We start from the raw sequence: 22,597 nt of genomic DNA, 5'->3' as shown, positions 1-22,597 counted from the left end.
TGTATATGTAAATACGTTTAGAGAGGAAGCATTTTTCTTTTTCTATCCCTGTTCCATTCGTGACATAGATATTACCCATTCAATCGTACCATTCTGAGTTGAGCCAAGCTACGAATATTTCCCATGAAAACGGATAAACCCGATGGATTTTAGTGTTTCAAGAATATCACGTGTCCTCAAGGACTCACAACGAAAACCTACCCTTATTTTTCCTCCTTGAATCTAGAACAGCTCGTTGCTCGTCTTTGTCTGCGTTCGCCATCCGACACCACACTCTGTGCTTCCGTAATCGTGATCGTAATGTTTAATGGAGTTGACGTGCTCGTATTTTCAAAGCTATGCCGTGAATAATAGGCAAAAACTTGTACAATGACTTTTCTGCATACTTTTGTTAGATAGAAAATCGTTTTCTTTCTTCTCTTGGTCCTGCGCATCTATAGGAAAAACATGTTTTCGATGTATCATGTGTTTTCTTCCCTTAACTCTCGCTCTATTATTCTACCCTCATGAAATAAGAACGATATTTCGTATCCCTTAAAAGGAGTTAAGCCAATCTGACGGTTCGATAGAGAATGACTTTTTTCTTTTCTTTTTTGATTTAATTTTTTCTATATTTCCATATTTTATGTACACTTCCATTATTTCATATACATTTTCATTACTTACAACGATCCGATATTTTTCTGTTCGAAGTTCGAAAAGAATATTATATCATGTGAATCGTTGTGCACCGTAGAACGCGATTTTTTTCGACGTCTCAATTATCATTTAATACTCTCTCCTTTGGAGATGCATATATTTTTTTGTAATAATTGGAAATGTCGAAAATTCGTACGGCACATTTTACATAATACGTCATTTTCCGTTGACAAATCAGCCGGAATTTTTCACTCGAGATATTTCAGTCGTTCGCAATAATATCGGTCAATAATCGTTCTTCCGAAAAGTGAGATTTTTAAACAAACGAATAAATACCTCCTTCTTTAACATTTTGTTTCAAAAAAAAAAAAAAAAAAGTAAAGAATAATTTCATAGGCTGTAAAAGCTTAACTAAAAGGCTGTAAAAAAAAAAAAGAATTCGTAAACTACACTTATCTCTTATACGTTTCAGAATGATTCTCCTTCCTCTCTGCCATTAGAAATAGCATTTTCGTATGTCAAAAGAGAAAGAAACGAGAAATAAAATAAGAAAAAATAAAAAAAGAAAAATGAAAAAGCGAATGAAAGGTGAATCCGATGTCAGAGAACTCGGATCGTTTACTCGCATCATTTGAAGCAAGAAGATGTATAGCGAAACGTGTATAGGATGATCGCGTAAAAAAGAAATGCCCAAGGGGATGAAAGAACAAAGTTTTTTTTTTTTAGCTTAAAGAGAGAGAGAGAGAGAGAGAGAGAGAGAGAAAGAGAGAACGTTATAAAATGTCACGGTTAACGAAAATGTACCGTTCGAAGACACTTGACAAATTTGTATTACAGTATCTGGTGCGTGTAGAAGTTAAAAGGATTGTGATGGTGGCTGTAGAAGAGCAGAAGAAGATTTGAAAAAAAGAAAGAAAAGAAAAGGATATTATTCCAATTTGATTTACGAAGCTACATCTGCATATAACAAAAAAAAAAAGAAAGAAAAATGTAAAAAGGAAAAATCGGGCTAAAGGGAAGGAGAAAGAGACAGAGAGAGAAAGAGAGAGGGTCAAGGCATAAGCGCACGAATGATTTATTATTCCGACAAATCTCATGTGAACTACGGAGCTAACTCAAGGATTACGATGGTACCTTGGTAAAAGAGAGAGAGAATACGAAAGGATGTAATATCGATCGGATAAAATATAAGAACGGAAGAAATATCGCGGTACGGAAGCTCTTTTTCATGATACTTCGAAGTTTTCTCCTCGAAGTGGTAAAATCAAGATTTAATACAACAATCAGAATGAATCTTTTACTCGAAGATAATAACTTTATCTTCAAATGTTTATCGTATCGTCATTGAATTCAATCTTGTCGCATCGGTTAAGATTAAGAAAAGAAAAGAAAAAAAAAAAAAGAAAGAAAGAAGAGAAAAGAAATATGTCGACGAAAACAAGATGGTCGTTCTCTTAACAATAGTAATTAAATATCCATCAAAATTGTAGACCTATCAACTGTATTCGTAAATCGTTAATTAAGACGAAAGCGTTTGTAATGATTTCTTTTGTGAATTAATTTCCCCATCGTAACTGACGTTCTTTAAAAAAAAAAAAAGTAAAATTAAAATCAAGATGGCCGACCTGACGGCGAACAGAATATTACAGTTCGAAGATGGTCGCTTCAACGGCGAAGTCCAATTTGTAACAAGTTCGTCGTTCTTTAAAAAAAAAAAAAAAAAAAGAAAAAGAAAAAGAAAAAAGAAAAGAAAGAAAGAAAGAAAGAAAAAAGAATCGAGTAACCTTAAACTCCTCTTTTAAGAGTTTTAAAGTGGATATAAAATTTTTATTGCAACCGCGACAGCTCGATGGTGGACACGCGCGTTTCTTCGTTCTTCGAGAGTAAAACAAAGAAAGAATAAAAGAAAGAAAAGAGAGGGAGAGAGAGAGAGAGAGAGGAGAGAGAGAGAGAGAGAGAGAGAGATAAAAAGAAAGAATTGTCAGCATTTTTGAGCTGATTCTGGATGGAATAAAATGTGCAGTCGCTGTTCGATAACCATTCACAGAACTTAATGTCGTTTCAACAGCAGTCGAAATATAATTTATCCGTTGGACTATCATCGCGTACGCTCGTTTCAACTACGCTTTAGCATTGTAATTGTAATCGTGTTACTTGATGCAAGCGAAGTTAATAGACCGCAGAACCACGTCTCTGGTAACTTGAAATGACATAGTGTTACTGGTAGAACGTGTGCTTTGAACGTGGAATTGATTTAATAAGAGTGACAGGGGGTGAGAGAGGGAAAGAGAAAGAGAAAGAGAGAAAGAGAGAGAAAATGAGATTATGATTGTTAATAAAGATATCTAAAAGACGTTATTATACCATGAGATCTCACGTTTAATCCATTAACCTTATAGATATGTAATATTCACACTTTTAAAGGAACATCTTGCCTGTAATATTCTCGTCTCAATCGTACGAATTTAATTAGGGTAATGTCAGCCACAATATGGCCGATGAGAATTACGTATAAAGGGTTGTTTCGTATATTTTCTCGCGTTCCCTTGTGGTAACTGCAACGTAACGAGAAACTGTGTATAGAACGACGATAGAAGGTTAACTTGGTCGACCTTTACAAAATGGAGAAGTTAAGTAGAAGTAAGTAGAAGAAAGTAGAAGAAAAACTTGTAAACGTTATTGGACGTGTCATTCGGTAATGAAATATAAAAATCACTGGAAAAGAGAGAAAGGGGGAGAGAGAGAGAGAGAGAGAGAGAGAGAGAAAGAGAAAGAGAAATCGGAAAATTACTCAAAGACAGTAGATATTGAAAAAGAAAAAAGATGAAAGTGCGAGAGATGTTTATAGAATCGTCCCCTACGTGCTTGAGAATACTTTGTATTTCATCGTCATTCCGTTTTTCTATTTCTCTCTCTCTCTCTCTCTCTCTCTCTCTCTCTTTTTATTTCCTTTTTTTATCCTTTCTTTTTTCTTTTCTTTTCTTTTTTTGCTTCGTAGAAATTTATGGGGCACCGAACCGGACGGTATTTATCTACACCACAAAGAGATCTCTTTCACTTCTCTAGTACCTCCTATTTCTCCCATCCTCTTTTCTATTTACTTTATGTGTTCTTGATATATATATATATATATATATATATATATATATATATATATATATATATATATATGGGTATATATATAAAATGTAAAATAATGTTCTCGTTTTCCATATAAACTATATGCAATGGTGCAATGTAGTACGCGACTCTGTGCTCGATGGGGGACCTAGTTTAATATATCTCTTTTAATGTTCAACCATTAGCGAAGTCGTAATTTGTGTGTCCTTTCTTTCGAAAGTAACGAGTACTAATATTATCTAGCACTGTTATCTCCCCCCCCCTCTCTCTCTCTCTCTTTTTCTTTTATTTTTATCAAAACGTAAAGCTTTCGTATATCTCTAACAAGGTTTATCCCTTTTACATTCGCTTATAACTTCGAACATTTTTAATCTATAATCTATGTTAAGCTACATACGTATGCAGCTATGAAAACAAGATGGAGTAAAAGAACATGATAAATATTGCGCTTGACATTAAACAACAACAAACTAGAATCTTCTTAGGTTTTTTTCCGTTCTAACCATAAAAGTTGATAACGCGTTACGACGTTGCTATCGATTTTTTTCCTCCTTTTCTTTTTCTTTTTCTTTTTTTTTCTTCTTCTTTTTTTTTTTGTTTTCTCTTTTCTTTTTTCAACGGGTAAACTTAGCAGAGGGACACGATATCATCGATCGGCTACGACGAGCACATTCTCTCTCTCTCTCTCTCTCTCTCTCTCTCTCTCTCTCTCTCTCTTTTTCTCCCTCTTCTACCATTCAAACGACACATTCGTGACGGCCATTAAAAGGCTCTCTTCGGAGATCGTGTCAATGTGGATAAAAACGCGACATCAAGAGATTACCTAATTGCCTACGTTAAAGCTCGTCTCTTTCTTTCTCTTGTTATAGCGAGTATCATAAAGGAGATATGATCACAAACATACGCGTTACATCGTTCGTACATAAGTACTTATTTAGGTTGTTTTTTTTTTTCTTTACTCTTTCTTTTCTTCTTTTTTTTTCTCTTTCTCATAAAAATTTTTCTTCCTCTTAGAAAAAGCAACGATAGCTATCTGAAAACGATTTGCTTTATTTTTTCTTTTTTGTTTTTGTTTCGTCCTTTACGAATATCTCTTTCGTCCTTTTTTTCTCTCTTTCGGGTTTTAATTGATCGATTAATTCGTAGTAAATTTCAATGGGATTTCTCCATTATTGTGAGAATGAGAAAATGATTAAGTCGATGGTGACATTAGAAAAAGGAAATGTAGAGTTGGATTAATACGAAAGAAAATTAATAGTCGATTAACATGGAAATACATACGTGATGAGAATCGACGTTGAAGCGCATTAAAATCAACATTGAAATACATGTAAATCAACATTGAATAGCGTATGATAAAAAGGGATAAATACTATTTTCCTATGTGTCGTTCACAACAAGCTGATCACGGATAGATAGAATCAATAATGGAGAACGTTGGTATTTATCATCGAGACTTAATGGAAGATACAAAAAAGAGTGGGAAAAAAAAATAGAGACAGATAAAGAGAGAAAGAGAGAGAGAGAGAGAGAGAGTGGTCTCGTAGAAAATTAATATACACGATATGTTCTTTTCTCACGGTATCAAACAATATTGAGAGAAAAAGATAGGGTCAGTTATGTTTTGAGATATCTCGTTTTTCCAATATCATTATATACAATTATATCAATTTTGAAATGACAAAGTAGCAAAATACGAAATATATCTACGCTAATTAAAAGAAAAACGATGTAAGACAATTTCCTTCTTTTTTTTTCATTTTTTTTTTTTTGCATACATTTATATGTATTAAAAAAATCGATCGATAATAAGATGAACGTGATTTTCAACGTTCTTCAATATATTTTTTTAAAGTCTTCTCATCCTTATTGATCAATTAAATTCAACATTACGTAGTACGCACTCGATTGATTAGACACTGTTGTCTAACGATAATAAAAAAAATATCGAATTAGAAAAAACAATTTAAAAAAAAAAACATATATATCAAAAAAGAATTAACATTGTGTATAAATCTTCAAAAAAAAAAAATAATAAAAAATAAAAAAAAAAGGATTTTGAACTTCTCCGAAAAAAACAAAATTGAGAAAGAGAGAAGGATCGTCGTAGGTGTCTTGTATCGAAACGGAAAAAGAGAAAATTAAATAATCGATATAATCGTATTCTTAATATTATACATCTATTCGCTAATAAGCAAAGAGGAAAAAAGTTGAGAACATTGCCGACGATGAAAAAAAAATGTCGGACCTTTTTCACGATCTTCCACTTTGCCGAAGCATAAGGTTTCTTCTTTCTTTTAAACTGCGACCACCCTTCCAGTTTTATCCCCTCCCCTATCTCCCGTCCCTGTCCCACTCAAATAAAATAAAAGAAAAGAGCTCGGAGAATCGCTGACCCAGTATAAAACTACATTTCCTTGTTACTGTATGCGTCCGTATGTTCGAAATGGGTTTTGTGTCCTGTATTTAACCGTTGGTCGGAAGTCCATCGAATTTGGAATGGTAAATAGTGCATATAAAAAGGATTGCTTGGTAAGAGAAGGAATAAAACGAAAATAAATCACATTTCTTTTTACATCCTACTTTTTTTTTTTTTTAAATACATAATATCTGCGATCTAAACCATCGATGTCAAGGCACATAAAAATACGAAGCCGAATACGCACTTGCTTCGATAATGCGAGAAATTTAAAAAAAAAAAAAAAAAAAAGAAAAAGAAAAAAAAAATAGTTCACGTTGAAATGTACGACGAAAATGGTCGATAAAAGATGTAGGACGTTTTACAGGGTAGTTAGAAAAAAAGAGAAAAAAAAAAATAGAAAATGCCGTAAAGTTTCTTACAATAACCTTCGACGAAGTTTAAGTATACTTTATGGGTTAGTACGAATGGAGGTAAAAAATACAAAGATAGATAAATAAATAAATAAATAAATAAATAAATAAATAAATAAATAAATAAATAACAAGATTAATACGTTGTTCCTATGATCGATCGCCCTATATTCGACAATCTCGAATAATAAAAATGTTTTTCTAGTGAAAAGTTTATGCAAAATTTTTGAGATAACCTTCTTTACGATTTTTCATTGGAATTATTCCCGACTGTTCCTCGAATGTACATCGTTAAAATAATGACGTTTGATGTCAATCGATGGATAATGTATCTGTACATACATAACTGTATCTATACTTTAGTTACATTATAATGAACTTACAGAGAAAGAGAGAGAAAGAGAGAGAATATAAGCAGAACAAAGCAAACCATATACATAAAACTCTCTCTTTCTCTCTCTCTCTTTCTCTCTTTCTCTCTCTCTTTCTCTCTCTCTCTCTCTCTATTTTTTGTTGAATTTTCCATTTAGCGGTGACATCAATTATGTCGTAGTCAAACTCAAAACTAATTACTGTGACTTTGGCTCTGGTCTTACTCGCGTGACCACTCACACATTTACCCAGTGCATATTCTCACACATACACATACTCTCTTTCTCTCTTTTTCATACATACACACATATACGTACATACAATCTCTCCTTCTCTCTCTCTCTCTCTCTCTTTCATTTATTCCTTCAGCCAATAGTTGAACCCTACAGAGGGTAAGATTAACCTTGACTATAAATTTTCTTCTTCTTTATTTCTTTTTTTTTTTTCTTTCTTAAAACATGCAAACCCTTCTGTCCATCGCGTTATTCAATAATTCAAAGATACGTTCGATCATTGAGATCTATCCTTAGAAATAAAATCTACAGCAGGAAAATTTCATTACTATTATATGTTTTTTTGCCATCATATAGCAAAATACACTTCGTGAGTTTTTTTTTTTTTCTTCTCTTAGAGAAATACGATCGCTATGAATAACGAATGAAAAGTTTTCCAAGTCTCTAGAGATAATTATTATCTATCTACCGTGTTCCGTTCTGTTCCATTTCGTTTCGTTAGCATTATCCACGAATTTCACCAATTTTCTTCGGTAGTAAGTAACTATCTATATCTGTCTGGATTAACGTTTTAGTTAAAGAGGGAAAGATGGAGAGAAACAGAAAGGGAGAAGTTTAGAGATAAGATAAAATTTATTACCTCTCGGTAACGAACAAACACACATACATATTGTCCGTTGAAAAGGAAATTAAATTAATGAAAATAATGAAAGAGAACGAGATGAATACATTGAAATGAATAACCGATCTAATTAATTACTACTGCTAATTAAAATTCAACTGAGATCATGTATCTATTAAATAATGTAATTATATATATATATATAACTATTAAAAAATTATATTATATTATTTTTTATGTTTCACTGTTTTTATTTCTAATACATACTATTACAATATTACTATCGCTACTGTTAATCATTCTTATCATAATTATAGTTATCTCTATCTCTTTCACTTTCTCTCTCTGTCTCTCTTTTTTTTTCCTAACGTATACATTATATTATTATTATTTATTCTTCTTCTTCTTCTTCTTCTTCTTATTATTATTATTATTATTATTATTATTATTATTATTATTATTAATACTAGGTATTATAAGCATCATAAAAATTCGAATAAGGACCTAAGGATCTATACTCATTATTTTCCAGCAACTACGCCGTTAATATAAATCAGAACGTAAAGAAAACACGATTAGTCATATTTGATTCTATAATATAATTCATAGGCAACTCGTTCGCTATAAGAAATCGATTTGTTCGATCGTAACATACGTACATATTTCTCCTTTACATTGCAACATTTCATATCAAGTTAGGAGAGTTGGAAAAAAAAAATTATTTCAAGGACACGTAAGATTACGAAAAGAAAAAAAAATCTTAACGCATCATCACAATTTCTTTTATGAACACGTGTATAAATATATATATATATATATATCATCTATTTTTCATATAACATCTATTTTTCTTTTTTTTCCCATAAATTTTACAAAAAAATGAATTTTGGAAGAATTATCTAACCTTAAAAATTATAACCATCAAGGTAATCACAAAAAAGATTTTTCGATCGACTAACACACCATGTAATAAATATTTGCATGCGCCAAAAAAAAAAAAAAAAAAAAAGAGAGAGAGAGAAGAAAAACGAAAAAAAAATACATCGACGTCCTTGGAAATACCGAAAGAAATAACTCCGGAAAGAGAGAAGAAAAAAGAACATTCTTTCAGGATATTAGATCCTTCGCGATATCGTTCGCGTTACTTCAGAAATATTTTTTTGCATCGTTACAATCCATGGAAATATTTAAGTGGCCTCATTTAAATAGACTACTCCTCCCCCTCTATGTATAAATATATACACACATATACATACATACATACAAACAATATATGTTGTATGTATATGATAATGATTGGAGAAAGATAAAGATAGAAATAGACGGAGGAGCATATCTTTCACAAGTAAAACCTTGTTCAAGATCGTATAGAAAAGCATAGGTACGATGTGGAGTAGGCGTCACATAGAGGGTAAGAGGACAGGGTCGCGCTCGATTTGATCGATCCGCGGATAATCACAAGCCGCACCGTACCGCACAGGCGAACCACACACCGTCGGCCAATAATAATGCCTCTCGGAGTCTATTGCCGTCTACGTCGCCCGGGGGCATCCTTGGCATTAAATTATACAGGGTATATCATCTATGTAAGTATACACGGTGTTTCTACTACGTAGCTAGCTAGCTACGTTCTAACGATAAACCGATCACCACAGGTCTAATGTGCCCGTTGGTACTTTCTCTTCTTTCTTGCTTATCCATTTCACGATGGCTTGCCTTAACTTGGCTTAGCTTAGCTTAGCTTAGCTTAGCTTGCTTGCTTGCTTGGCTTGCTTGGTTATACTTGGAACTCGAAGCTGAAGACTGAAAGTGAGAAAGAGAGAGAGAGAAAGAGAGAGAGAGAGAGAGAGAAAGGAAGGGAGAGAGAGAGAGAGAGAGCTCACCTTGACTCAGTGGCTGTGCAATATCGATCTGCCAAGTAAACTCGCTAATACATATAACGTTCTACCAACCGCAAAAATCAACGACCATCATTCTCCTATAGCCACAGCCAAGGGACAACGTGAATGTCACTATCGACGATGTCACGAAACGAAGCTATCTGACCGGTTAGATTTGCAAAAATAATTAGACGACACCGATCGAAACCTAACCCTTCATCCACCCACCCACCTCTTTCCTCCCACTTCTCTTCCCCCTTTTCTATCGTTACTTTCTTCAACTCCAGTTTCTTCTTTGGAGACAAGGTCAAGCGCTCGCTTTTAGCATTCAACGAGTAATCTTAGATACGAACTCGTGATCGATCGATATATAATTCTCTCTCTCTCTCTCTCTCTCTCTGTCTGTCTCTCTCTTTCTGTTCTTCTTTATCTATTAGACTTTTAAGAGTTTTTCAAAAGTGTTCCGAAGTGAAATTGACTAGTTGGCGAATAGAAACTCGTGTTAATGTGCCGCATAATAGGAATCAAACGATGATATTATCAGGCTAGATATATCTCGCACGGTAGAGTGCCGTTTATCAGCACGAGTAACGCATTCGCTGAGCAAGCAAATATTGATGATTACTGTTCCACGGTAATAATAGATAAGAGAAAGAGAGAGAGAGAGAAAGAGAGAGAGAGGGAAGAGATGTATAGCTCGCGAACATATAATGTTTGCTTACCGTTGGACTCCTAGTATCCTACTCACATTAATCATATGGAAAATTAATCATGTATGTATATGTATCAATCCTTAATTGGTTATAACGTATATTGTATTCTGTTGCTATTTCGAGAACTTCGAACTTTCTATATCATATTCGACTTTGATAACACAAGGTAAAACTATACCAAGCAATGTTGAAACGAGAATGGGATCGATGAGTTCGTATATAGAATGTGACATTGTTTGTATAATACATTGTAGGATAGTGAAACTGGTTGGAACTACACGTATGTATATATGTATGTATGTATGTATGTATGTATGTATGTACTAGGAAAGTGTAATAAAGAATTGAAAGGAGAGTTTGATAGATAACGTTTAGCCTAATGTCTTTCAAATTGACGATAAGGTATAGTGATGCGAAGTTGAATACTTCAAATAATTATTAATCGACAATCGATTCGATAAATCCAATTGAATGTATAAGAAGGTCAGAGTTATGATCAATTTGGTAACATGTAATTTTGTTAATTAACATCATTATCGGGTGTACTTATATTCGAAAGAATCTTTTTATTTTCGATTTATTCAATAGAGATTCGATCGATTTTAAAAACATTAATAGAATGTTGCGTTTTGATCCGATCGAAGATCGAGGAAAAAGTATTTGCAAAAAAAAGAAAATCTAAAATCAAAATTGAAATTGAAGTTCGAATATGGGGAGAAACAGAGAGAGAGAGAGAGAGAGAGAGAGAGAGAGAGAGAGAGAGAGAGAGAGAGAGAGAGAGAGAGAGATAAAGAGAGAGAGAGAGAAAGTGACATAACGTTCAGTCATATGGTTTCCCTGAGAAACCGCTAGGTCGATACGGAAAATGAAAAAAAGGAAAACCTAGCGCTGTGGTATTTCGAAATAACGCTAACATGGTACGGCACCAACCAAATGACAGATATAATTGTTCGTGAGTATAAAGCACCATCCTGTGTCAGGATATTGCATATCTTTTGGTGGACTGAACACGAAACCCATACACCAATGCATACTTCAGTATAGCGAGGACAATAAAGCAGTAGCAAGCAACGTTACGATCCATTGATCATTATACTACGTATGAATGAGCGTTAGCGATCTTTCTCGTGATATTACTAATTACGATAGTTGTCTATCGAAAGTGGTGACACTGTGAAAGGAAGATGGTTGGACAGGTGTAGCGGAGAAAGAGGAAAACTCTAACTCGTATATTACCTTTCTAATTCTAAGATACGAACGAAAGATAATAACTGTACTGGAGAGAATAGTCTCTCTAATGGGGTTATTATTAACGCGTTTTTTTTTCCTACCGGGAAGCGCTTCCATCGATATAGATCCGATATTACCAGCGGCACTGCAAAAGGAGGAAAAAAAAGAAAAAAAATGTAAAGGAGAGAGAGAGAGAGAGAGAGAGAGAGAGAGAGAGAGAGAGAGAGAGAGAGAGAGAGAGAGAGAAGACAATGAAAAAGTTCGATGAATATATCCATAACATAAAGGGTGTCATTCGTTTAATACAAACACGATTTCTTTTAGTACTATTAAAGATAATACGCCGGGGAGTTCTCTTTGATTGAACGAGTAAAAATTCAGAACAATCGGACAACGGCGTATTATTTAAAATCCTCTTATTTCTCCCGGCGGTCTAGGTAGTATCGATTTTCCCAGAGAGCTAACAGGCGAAATGAGGAAGCGATGCTGAGTTCTTGAAATTACGAATATGCCTGCCTTTTCGAGCAATTAACCGATCGATATCGTTAACGCACGACGGTGCTATAATAATGCGCTTTACGTTACGGCTCGCAGTACTCCGAGGTTAACAACCCACGGTGACCCGAATGAACAACATCGCTGACTAAACGCGACGCATCGCTATGCGCTTAAGCGAAACGTTGGAATAATAGGTACTCAAGTGGAATATTTGAGTGGTAATTAAACACGCATCGGATGCAGATTCGTGGGAAATATTTTAATCCGGATTTGAAAGATTATAGATGAAAAACTTTAAAGAGGGAGAGAAAGAGAGAAGAGAGAGAACAATAAGCAGATAGAATAAATATACGATCAATTAATAAACAATTAATCTGTTGTTGTCAAAAGCGAAAGAAGAAAAAAGAGAGAAAGAAAACAGTAAATAAGTGTAAATGCAAGCGAACATTACCTCGGTATCGTTCCACCACATATGTAGCCGATAATTTCTCAGGACCGTTGGATCCTCGTTGATGTGATCGACGGCAAGTTTGACGGAAGGCATGACGCCACGGCCCACGTGACATTCCGGTACGTGACTACCGTATGGGAAAAAACCTGCTATATAGACGTCGCGTTTCTTAACACCACCGAGATTGATTGGCTTCTGCCCACTGCACGTCAAGATGGCGTCGAGCCACAGAATGGCGGCGAATAGGTGAACGCGTACCAGCATACGACGCCAACAGCGCTGTCGTCGCCGTCCTGCCGGTTTACTGATGATACCGGTCGCCATCTTGTAACAACACTCGCGAACACCTCGCTACTTCCGAGTCTGATTACTCTCACCTCAACTTTAACATCGAACACGCGTCGCGTCACTTTGATTATACGAGAGTGAACCAACACGGGGATCGTATTTTCGTATACACTTTTTTCGAGTATCACGTGGCATCCACGGTACGCCAAACGCGTGACAGGATCTTCTCCTCCGAGTTCGAACGACCGGACGCATTCAACCGCACATCCAACTTCGACCATCGAACGTATTCCTCGTCTCTTTTCCGATACGCCAACCGGAACTTCCACATTCCGTGTCTACATCAATTGCCAAACTACACAGACGTATCTTTAATTTCCCTGCTGGCGCACTTCCTGCCTTTCCTAAAGGAATTTTATTTCCTATCTTTTCTTTTCTTTCCTTTCCTTTTCCTTTCTTTTTTTCGTTTGTTCGTTCGTTCGTTCTTTCGTTCCTCAGCTTGCGATTTTCTTTATTCGTAAAACGCGCACATACTTTGTCGATCACTTTGCACGATACTACCACGATCGATCACTTTCTGTTCGACTCGAAATTTCGATATAACCAATACGACGAGTTCTGAAACCAATATCCAACGCGCTTAACATTCTTCTTCTTCTTCTTCTTCTTCTTCTTCTTTTCTTCTTTCTTTCTGTCCTTCTTTTCTTGGCCTTTAATTGTTGAAAATAATGTCGGAGCTGCTCAACGTTGCGTTGTTTTTATTCACCGACGCGGACAGACATTTCTATGAATAAATCTACGAGCATTTCCTTTTTTCTATGGGATACTAGTATCTAGCATAGTGAAATCCATTTCTCTCTCTCTCTATCTCTCTCCTTCTCATAAGAGTTACATAAGCATCGGTGGTACTTTGCCAGAAAAGTTTCACGAAACTTATTTCATAATGGTTACCGATATTGCTGACATCGCAGAAAAATGTTTTCGAAAATCTCTGTAACTTTCCAGTAATTTCTTTTAACGTTCCTTTACTTTTCCCTCTTCCTTCTTCTCTTCTTCCATTCATTTAGCCTTCTCTACTTCGAATGCTTCAATTTCTTTCATTTCCTTTTGGATACTTCATTATCACAATGATACCAAATCCACCTCTGACCTTTATCCTCTTGACTTTTCATCGAGTATCTGAAAAATTGATAAAAATTATCGATTGACAAAATTATCGACGATATTTTCATACAAACTAAACGTTTTTGTTATTAATAAAAATGATCGAAGTAGTAGTCGTCGTATTGTTTTCGAAACGTTTCACACGACAGTGAAACAATCGTATCGAAGTAAAAATAGATCAATTCAACGATGTATAAAAAGCGTATGCTAAACGACCAATTAATATTCGTATCGGTGATAGAGTTAACGATCGAATGGGAAGAAGGTTGAAAGTAAAATGAGTGATGCGAAAGAGGGATAAAAAAAAAACAAAGAAGAAAAAAAGAAAAGAAAAAAAAAAAAGAAACGAAAGGTCTATCAATTTTACGATCGTATACGACTCGACTTCTGCAATCGATGGATTATCATATATCGATAGTCGTAAGCGAAAGCACAGACAGAAATCTCGTTTACAACGAGGAAACAATAAAAACTTGTCCTTTGTGGGAACGTTGCCGATGTACATTGGATACAGGAAAGAGATCTAGAGTTTAATATCCTGGAAGAATTACTCAGGTAGTATGAGTGTTCTTATACTTATCACGGACACACACTCAACAGTCTATGAACTTTGAGGTGATCGTAATGTCAAGTATCCGGAAGCTCTAGACCTTGAGTACCCAATTACAATAGCAGCAGCAGAAGCAGCGTTCTCGATAACATTCTCTTACGACGTGAGGACCGTTCGATACCATACTTAAAGTCCTCTTCTTCTTCGAGTAAAAGAGAGAGAGAGAGAGAGAGAGAGAGATTACACTACTTCAAATATAGCATGTATTCTCTTTTATCTCTTATCAATTTGAAACAACAACATTGTTGTTATTTATATCATATAATTAAAGACGCATATGCATACTCTCTCTCTCTCTCTCTCTCTCTCTCTCTCTCTCTCTCTCTCTCTCTCTCTCTCTCTCTCTCTCTCTCTCTCTCTCCCTCTCTCTCGCTCTTTCTCTTTCTCTTTCTCTTTCTTTGTCTCTCTCTCTCTCTCTCTGTCTGTGTCTATTTCCTTTTCTTTCTTTTCATTTGAAATAATTATTTTATCGAGTATTTTATCGATACTTTCGATCGTCGAAGGTATTAATAGACGATCAGATTTTACAGTACGTAAAAACGAACCAATCGGAAATATTTTTCTTAAAATTTGAACGTGTAACTCTTTCTACTCGTGCGGATTGAAACACGATATAACAATTTATTAAACGATCGGTTTTTAGATACTTCGTCGTCACGCGACGTTATATATTTGTTCACGTAAACGCGCGTATCGTTAACAAGTCCGACAAAAAAAAAAAAAAAAGAAAAAACAGAAAAAATTGAAAAAGAAAAAAAAAAGAAAAAAGACATCATTCGGTGATACCGATTAAAAAAGAAAAAAAAAAAAAAAACGACGAAGACATAATGGAGAATTTTCATTATTGGACATCGTCGATATTTCGTGCAAATTATTACATCACATTTGGAACCTGTGGAGGAGGACCACGAATGTTATTGACAAATCAAAAAAAATAATGAAACTGCAAGTCTGAGCAAAAGACGTGTAACAAATTGAAATCAGAATCCGATGAGTCCCGCGATTGAAATTATTCAGTTACGAATTTATTTCGTTTAACGATTATTTTCTTTGCTCTTATTTTTTTTTTCTTTCTTTTTTATTTCTTGTGTGTGTGTGTGTGTGTGTGTGTGTGTACATATATATATCGTTGATAGGTTTAATACGATTCAAAGAAATAAATACTGTACTTATCTACAAAGAACATTTATATTGCATCTTATTATTAAGCTAATCGTTAAAATAATTATTAAATCATTATGATATTCTAATTCCTCCTGGTGGAATCAGACATTCTATATGGTTGGAAAAGGAAATTTACATTGTCAATGAGCACTCGAATCGATTGTACTACTATTGTCTTTTCCGATCGTTTTTAAAACCGTATCGAGTACATATCCTATATAAACATTTCCTTTATGTATGAATTCAATAGTGCTCCGATAAAACCTTACTGGGCGAGTTGAACGATCTTCATTACCATTTAACATAATACCGGCGGCCATCTTTCTCTATTTAGATTGAAACAAAAAATTGGAAGAAAAGAAAAAAGAAAAGAAATAAGAAAAGAAAAGAAAAGAAAAGAAATAAATAAATGAATGAATAGAAACGAGCGAGTTTGTTTTTTAATTTTTTAATGATTGAATTAACGTACGAACACACATACACACGTACATACACAAACGCGTACAAAGAACCTAGTCAGATTCCTAAAGGTTATCGAACTGAAATCGATACGAAACTCGAAACAAGTAAAATATACGTACAGATTTATACATAGGTAAAATTTCTGAAGTTTTATATACAAGTTGAAAAATTGATGCCCCGAAAATATATTGGAAAGAATTTTCGATATTCCGTCGAGTTACGCACACAGTTAAAGTAAGTGATGATAGTGATGGAGATGGAGATGGAGATGGAGATGGAGATGGAAATGGAGATGGTGATGGAGATGGTGATGGCGACAATGGTTATAGGAAACGTTTGCCATTGGTAAATAGTATTCAGAGTGAAAGAGAGTAAACGATGTTCTTATTCCAGTGACCCACTGTCTATACTTCAAACGGCTTTATGCTTTCATCCTATTTTGATCTATATATATATATATATATATATATATATATATATATATATATATCAAAATAGGATGAATATATATATATATATATATATCGAAAGAGGGAGAGAGAAAGAGAGAGAGACATTTAGCTATATCAAATTAAAAAAAAAAAAGAAATTCACCCCATATAAGTATACGATACTATAATATATGTAAGATATAGATCAAAACGGGTCGATAGGCCATCATGAAACGATACTGTGGTAGTATCGAATGAGACACAGAAAGAAACAGATAGAGAGAAAGAGACGGAAATTTCCCATGCCACTTCGACGATCTTATCAAAAATATAATTGAAAGAAGACACGAAGAACGATCATAATCAGATAATAAATAGTACCGGACAAAAAAAAAAATAATGATAATAACAATAATACAAACGAAGAAAATAGAAAAATAGAAAAAAAAGGTATTAAAAAAAAAAAAAAAAAAATGGAAAAAGAAAAAATTCAAATGAAAAAAAATCTCACACTCTTTCCAACGTTAGTTTTTTTTTTATTATTACTTTTTTTTTAAGATTAACCCTTGATCGATTGTCGACTCTCTCTCTCTTTCTCTCTGTCTATATATATATATATATATATATATATATATATATATATATAACGATGGGCTCTCCTTAAACTGTTAAAGTAGTAAAAATGAGTTGACGAAAGATACGATCAGAGAGAATCAAAGTAATAATGTCTCATACAGTATTCATAGATGGCTGTGTGCCGTTCCAAGGTTAGGCCTTGGCACGGTAACATAATTCTTTGGCCTTACACTACTGTAGAGAAAGAGAACCCGTTTATATCGTTTCCAACACGCTATCTCACTCGTATATGTATACCGATAATAGGTATACAACGTATAGGGTGGTCCACGTTAAGGTGTTTGCAAATCGTTATCGAATATCACCCCTGTTGCGAGATCATTTTTTTCGTAACATTAAATTTCAAACATTTTTTTTTTAATTCTACAAAGAAACCTTATCGAGCTCGATTGAGAATTACTTGAAAATTCAAATGATTCGCTTGAAGCATTCCCATAAAAAAAAAAAAAAAGAAGAAAAAAAAAAAAGTTAGAGATCAATCCTTTTTCTCAGTCCATCTTTTCATTGCTACTTCTTCATCTCCTCTCTAAAATTGTTCTCCAAATTAGATCTGTTTGATGTAAAAATAAATGGACAAGGAAAGAATAAAAACGAAAGGAGAAGAAACGAAAAAAAAAAAAAAAAAAGAGAGAAACAAACAAAAAGGTTAACTTTGTATTGATCTCTGCGTAGAATCAATGAATAGAATTTGTACGAAACTACGAGTGGACTACCCTGTATGAGAGAAAAAAAGAAGACAGACAAACGAAGAGTGAGAGAGAGAGAGAGAGAGAGAGAGAAAGAGAGAAAGAGATATAAATAAGTATATAAATAGTATAAGTAGTAAGATAAGTAATAGTCCAGACAGTAGTACGAATCAACGTGTTGCCATATAACGAATCCGACAGAACTAAGGAGTAGAACAATGACGTTTCTTTTTTCAAAATGAATATAACGCACAGCCAATAACCAACCAAATAGAAATAGCTGGACACACGTAAATAGAGAGTCGATCGTGTGTTGGTAATATTCGTTGTTCGGCCCACTACCACCTTTACCCCCTTCACCCCTTCACTCTTCCACCCCTCACCACCATTTTCCAAGCGTACAGAAACCTAGATCGATGGAGACTTTGCTTATTTACGAGGAGCCAAGAAGGTCGACTTTTTTTATTTCGTTAGAAAGAAAAAGAAAGAGAGAAAGAAAGAAAGAAAGAAAGAAAGAAAGAGAGAAACGAAATACGTTTCGGAAATAATATATAAATCGTAGAAACGACAGAAAAGAGAATGTTAAAACGCGATAAACGTTTAGAAGATTTTCCATTCGAAAAATGTTGGCTCTTTAATAAAACCTCCTTCTCTTCCTCTCCCCTCTCCATCATCTCGTCTCGTTCTATCCTTTTCTCTCATTTTTTTTCTCTTCGTCCATTGTCGTACGTAACACCCCCATCGATCGGATTCTTTCCATCGAATTCTTCATTTTTTCAAAACTCGAGTTTAGAAAAATTTTAACGCATCGTGTTGCAACAATTCAAGTTAGTTGTAATAATCTTTAATAGTGCATTTAATTGTACGATCGTACAATAAAATTGTAGAATCTATCGTAGAATTGTATAGATTGTACGATATTGTAACAATTTTTATTACGTGTACATACTTACACGTAAGTGATGATCTTTTTCATTGTTAGAATTATTAGACGAATAAAAATGTTTATTTTTATATAATACATCCTCAAATATATATATATATATATACATATATATTTCTCTCTTTTCTTTTTCTTTTTTTTTTTTTTTTGATTGCTCATCGCGTTGATATTTTTTGTTGCGAATATATTTAGTCGTTTTTTTTTTCTTTCGTTAAAAAAAGAAAAAAAAAATAGAAGAAGAAAAGTCTATGGTGGGAGTCTGTCGTAATATGTACTTACATATATACATACATACATACATACATATGTGTGTAGTTACATACGTAAATATGTTATCCTTGAATTTATCGACGAACCATACAACTATAGGATTTTGCATTGTGGAAAGAAGAGAAGGAAGGTCGATTTTCCTTTGGCTCGCACCACCTGGCAAACAGCAGTTAGTCAAAGCGCGATGGTTACAGACCGATATGTGTAAGTACGTTATACGAGAAAATAAGAGAGACAGAGAAAAAAAAGAAAAAGAAAAAAAAAAGAAAGAAAAAACATTGTAAATGTACGAGTAGGTTGGATGTTGTAAGGGGTCGTGTTTTAATACGGTTAACCAACTCGCGTCTAATGGCTTTCCGTTTCGGTGAGTATGTAAACTTTGACTCTAACTTCAACGTTTCCCCACCCCTACCTCCATCCCTCAAATTAATTTTTTTTTTCCTTTTTTTTTTATCATTTTTGTAAATACGTACGACAGGAAGTTGCAGAGGACGAAGCTACGGATTAACATTTGCATAATTGAATTTACAACGAAAAGCAATATATCTTTTTCTCGTGTTCGTCCTCAACCATGGATCCATTTCTTTCGACGATCCTAATTTGTATATTTTTGGTATAAATGCGTTTGTCGATATTAAAAATTATCGAATTAAAAATTGTTTTCGGTTAGACTCGATAATGATAAATATCGTAAATGACCGTCTTCGATTTTTCTTATAGACGAATATACATACATAGTTAACGCAGTATAAATTGTAATATTTTTAATATTATAGTAAAGATTGGAAAAAAAAAAAAAGAAAGTGTCTGGAAAAAGAAGAAGAAAAAAAGAAATTATCTTTTTGTAATTGAAACAAAAAAATAAAGAGAAAGAAAAAAATTATTGTTATCATTATCGATCATTGTTGACGACATAGTATGCATTATTAATTAATATACAATAATTTTCGTAATATACAGTAACGCGTGAAGCGCATAATTTTTATCTGAATTCTTTATCTGAATGAGTTGAATAAAACTTTTCACGTCCTTTTCTTTTCTTCCCTTTCCTTTCTTTTCATAATTAAAAATATCTACAATAAATTCGAAAGCGAATGTACAATCGATTTTCAAAAATATTTCTTTAGATCTTTACCAATTAAATTCTAATTAAATTCCAAAAGACTCGACTCGATCCGATAATCTCCTATTCTCTTATCTAATTAGCCTTCCCTCTCTTTTCTTTTTTTTTTATTCTTCTTTAAACAACGTAAAAGAAAAAAAAAGAAAAAGAAAGAATCAAATAATGAGCTATCATACGAAATGAAAAAGCTATTACTATTCCTCACTGACTGAATAAATCGTTGTCGAGAGTGGTCCTACCAAGTGATGCAGAGGTTGTTTAAATAACGTTCACTTTCTTCGATAAAACGCATTAAAATTCATTAGGTCTAACTTTGGGGTCTGCTTGTAGAATTTTCGATCGACTTTCTAAATTATTTGATCTCGTTTCTGAAAGTCGATGGAGTGTGCTAGAAGCAGTACCAGTGATTACTTTACGCACGAGAGAGAAAGAGATAGATATAGAGATAGATAGAGAAAGATAGATAGAGAGAGAGAGAGGGGGGGAGAGAGAGAGAGAGAGAAAGATGGAGAGATATGGAGACGAAATGCGAGCTTTAATCTCTCAAATAGATTCCATTGCATGGTCAACGTCTGCGCTCTCGAGAGTTTCGTTATGAAACTCTATGCCTGTAGAACTGTGGCTAACTGATCATAGCTATCCTCCTAGAAAAGAGAGAGAGAGAGAGAGAGAGAGAGAGAGAGAGAGAGAGAGAGAAAATGAGAGAGAGAGAGAGAGAGAGAGAGAGGAACGTCGAAGAGTAGTATATATCCTATTGTGTCGTACAGAAGCGCATCAAAGTTTTGTCGAGAGCATGCAGACGTTAATACTAGGAAATAATATCATCAGTATACTCTGATAACTGTGTCTAGTTAGAAGGAAGAGCTGTTGAAATTTCGAAATTCCACCTATCATCGTCCGAGAGATTCTCTGTTAAGAGTAAAGTGTATATTTCGTGTATAGATACTATAACCTATTCTCTCTTATATTATTCGCGACTCGTTTCATTCGTATTTTGTAATAATTATTTGTAATAATGATATTCCGTAGAATATATTTATATATATATATATATATTTACCATATCATATTATTATATTAAGTTTATTACATTATATTAATTATATTATATAAATTATATCCGAAAAAAAATATGTATATAAACACATATATATTAATAAACTCGGCTAAAAGTGAAATGTAAAAGTTTATCGGAAGAGTATCGATTTAGAAAAAAAAAAAAGAAAAAAAAAAAGAAAGAAAAGAAAAGGAGAAAAAAGAAGAAAGAAGAAAGGGAGAGGTAAAGAAAGGAAAAAGAAAAAAAGAAATATGAACGAGTCAATAATAATCGTATCGGGTTAAGGCGTCGTCTCCCTCCTTCGCAATCTCCTTTGAGTGAAACGAAAAAGAGAAAGAAGATAAAAAAGAGAAAAAAAAAGGAAGAAAGAAATTAAAAAAAAGAAAGAAAGAAAGAAAGAAAGAAACGAAGGAATAAAAATTTAAATGGATGTTATCTCTTGAAAAGCTCAATGAACGTGAGATGATATACCCGAAAAACGAGTGGCATTTACGGGAGTCGAAAAAACGAGTAAAAGCTTTTATCTTTTCGATTTCCTGTATATTATATTAATGACAGTCGATGGAGAAGCTCGAGATAAAAAAAACAAAAAAAAGAAACAGATAGACAGACAGACAGACAGACAGACAGAGAAAACAAAAAGAAAAAAAAAAGAGAAAGAAGGAAAAACAATTTCGGATAATAACACAGGAGTTTTTCGAAGGGCGCATGCCGAAAATAAATAAAAACGAACTCTATCACCGAAAGCTTCTTCCCCTCCCTCTCCTCCACCCATCTTCTCTACTTCCACCCCGTTCAATTACTCGCTCCACCTGATTGCCGGTCCTGTCACTGGAAAAGAGCTTTGACTCGATCGTAAAATTCTCTCTCTCTCTCTCTCTCTCTCTCACACACACACACACACACACACACACACACACACACACATACACAGCAGACAGACAGAGATATATATACTTTTTCAGCACCTTCTTCCTTCTCTTTTTCGCATCGTTCTTTTCTACGTTTCACCTAGCTGCCACCTATCCTCTCAGAGCTCTTCTCACCTCTTCCTACCACCCTCTCCCTCCCACACCCCTATCACTACACCAACCTTCACGTTCCACTTTCTATCCAATATTTCGACGGTCCTAAAAGAGTTCTCTCTTTCTCTCTAACTCTCTCTCTCTCTCT

General features: G+C 34.0%; 1 protein-coding gene across 4 annotated transcripts in view; it reads right to left on the bottom strand.

The window, feature by feature from the left end:
- Positions 1-22,597, bottom strand: part of LOC122630278 (gamma-aminobutyric acid type B receptor subunit 2) — a 240,194-nt gene that overhangs the window by 168,866 nt on the left and 48,731 nt on the right. For 3 of the 4 annotated variants that reach the window (XM_043814615.1, XM_043814616.1, XM_043814618.1), the window contains exon 3: positions 12,591-14,057. In XM_043814615.1, the coding sequence (XP_043670550.1) occupies positions 12,591-12,914 (324 nt within the window). In that variant the 5' untranslated portion in view covers positions 12,915-14,057. Of the gene's footprint in view, positions 1-12,590; positions 14,058-14,937; positions 14,990-22,597 lie in introns of those variants that run through there. The other variant, XM_043814617.1, reaches the window with a different exon arrangement.

This window comes from Vespula pensylvanica, chromosome 6 (assembly GCF_014466175.1).
Source record: "Vespula pensylvanica isolate Volc-1 chromosome 6, ASM1446617v1, whole genome shotgun sequence".
Taxonomy (NCBI): Eukaryota; Metazoa; Arthropoda; class Insecta; order Hymenoptera; family Vespidae; genus Vespula; species Vespula pensylvanica.
This window is presented reverse-complemented; position numbering and strand designations above follow the sequence as displayed.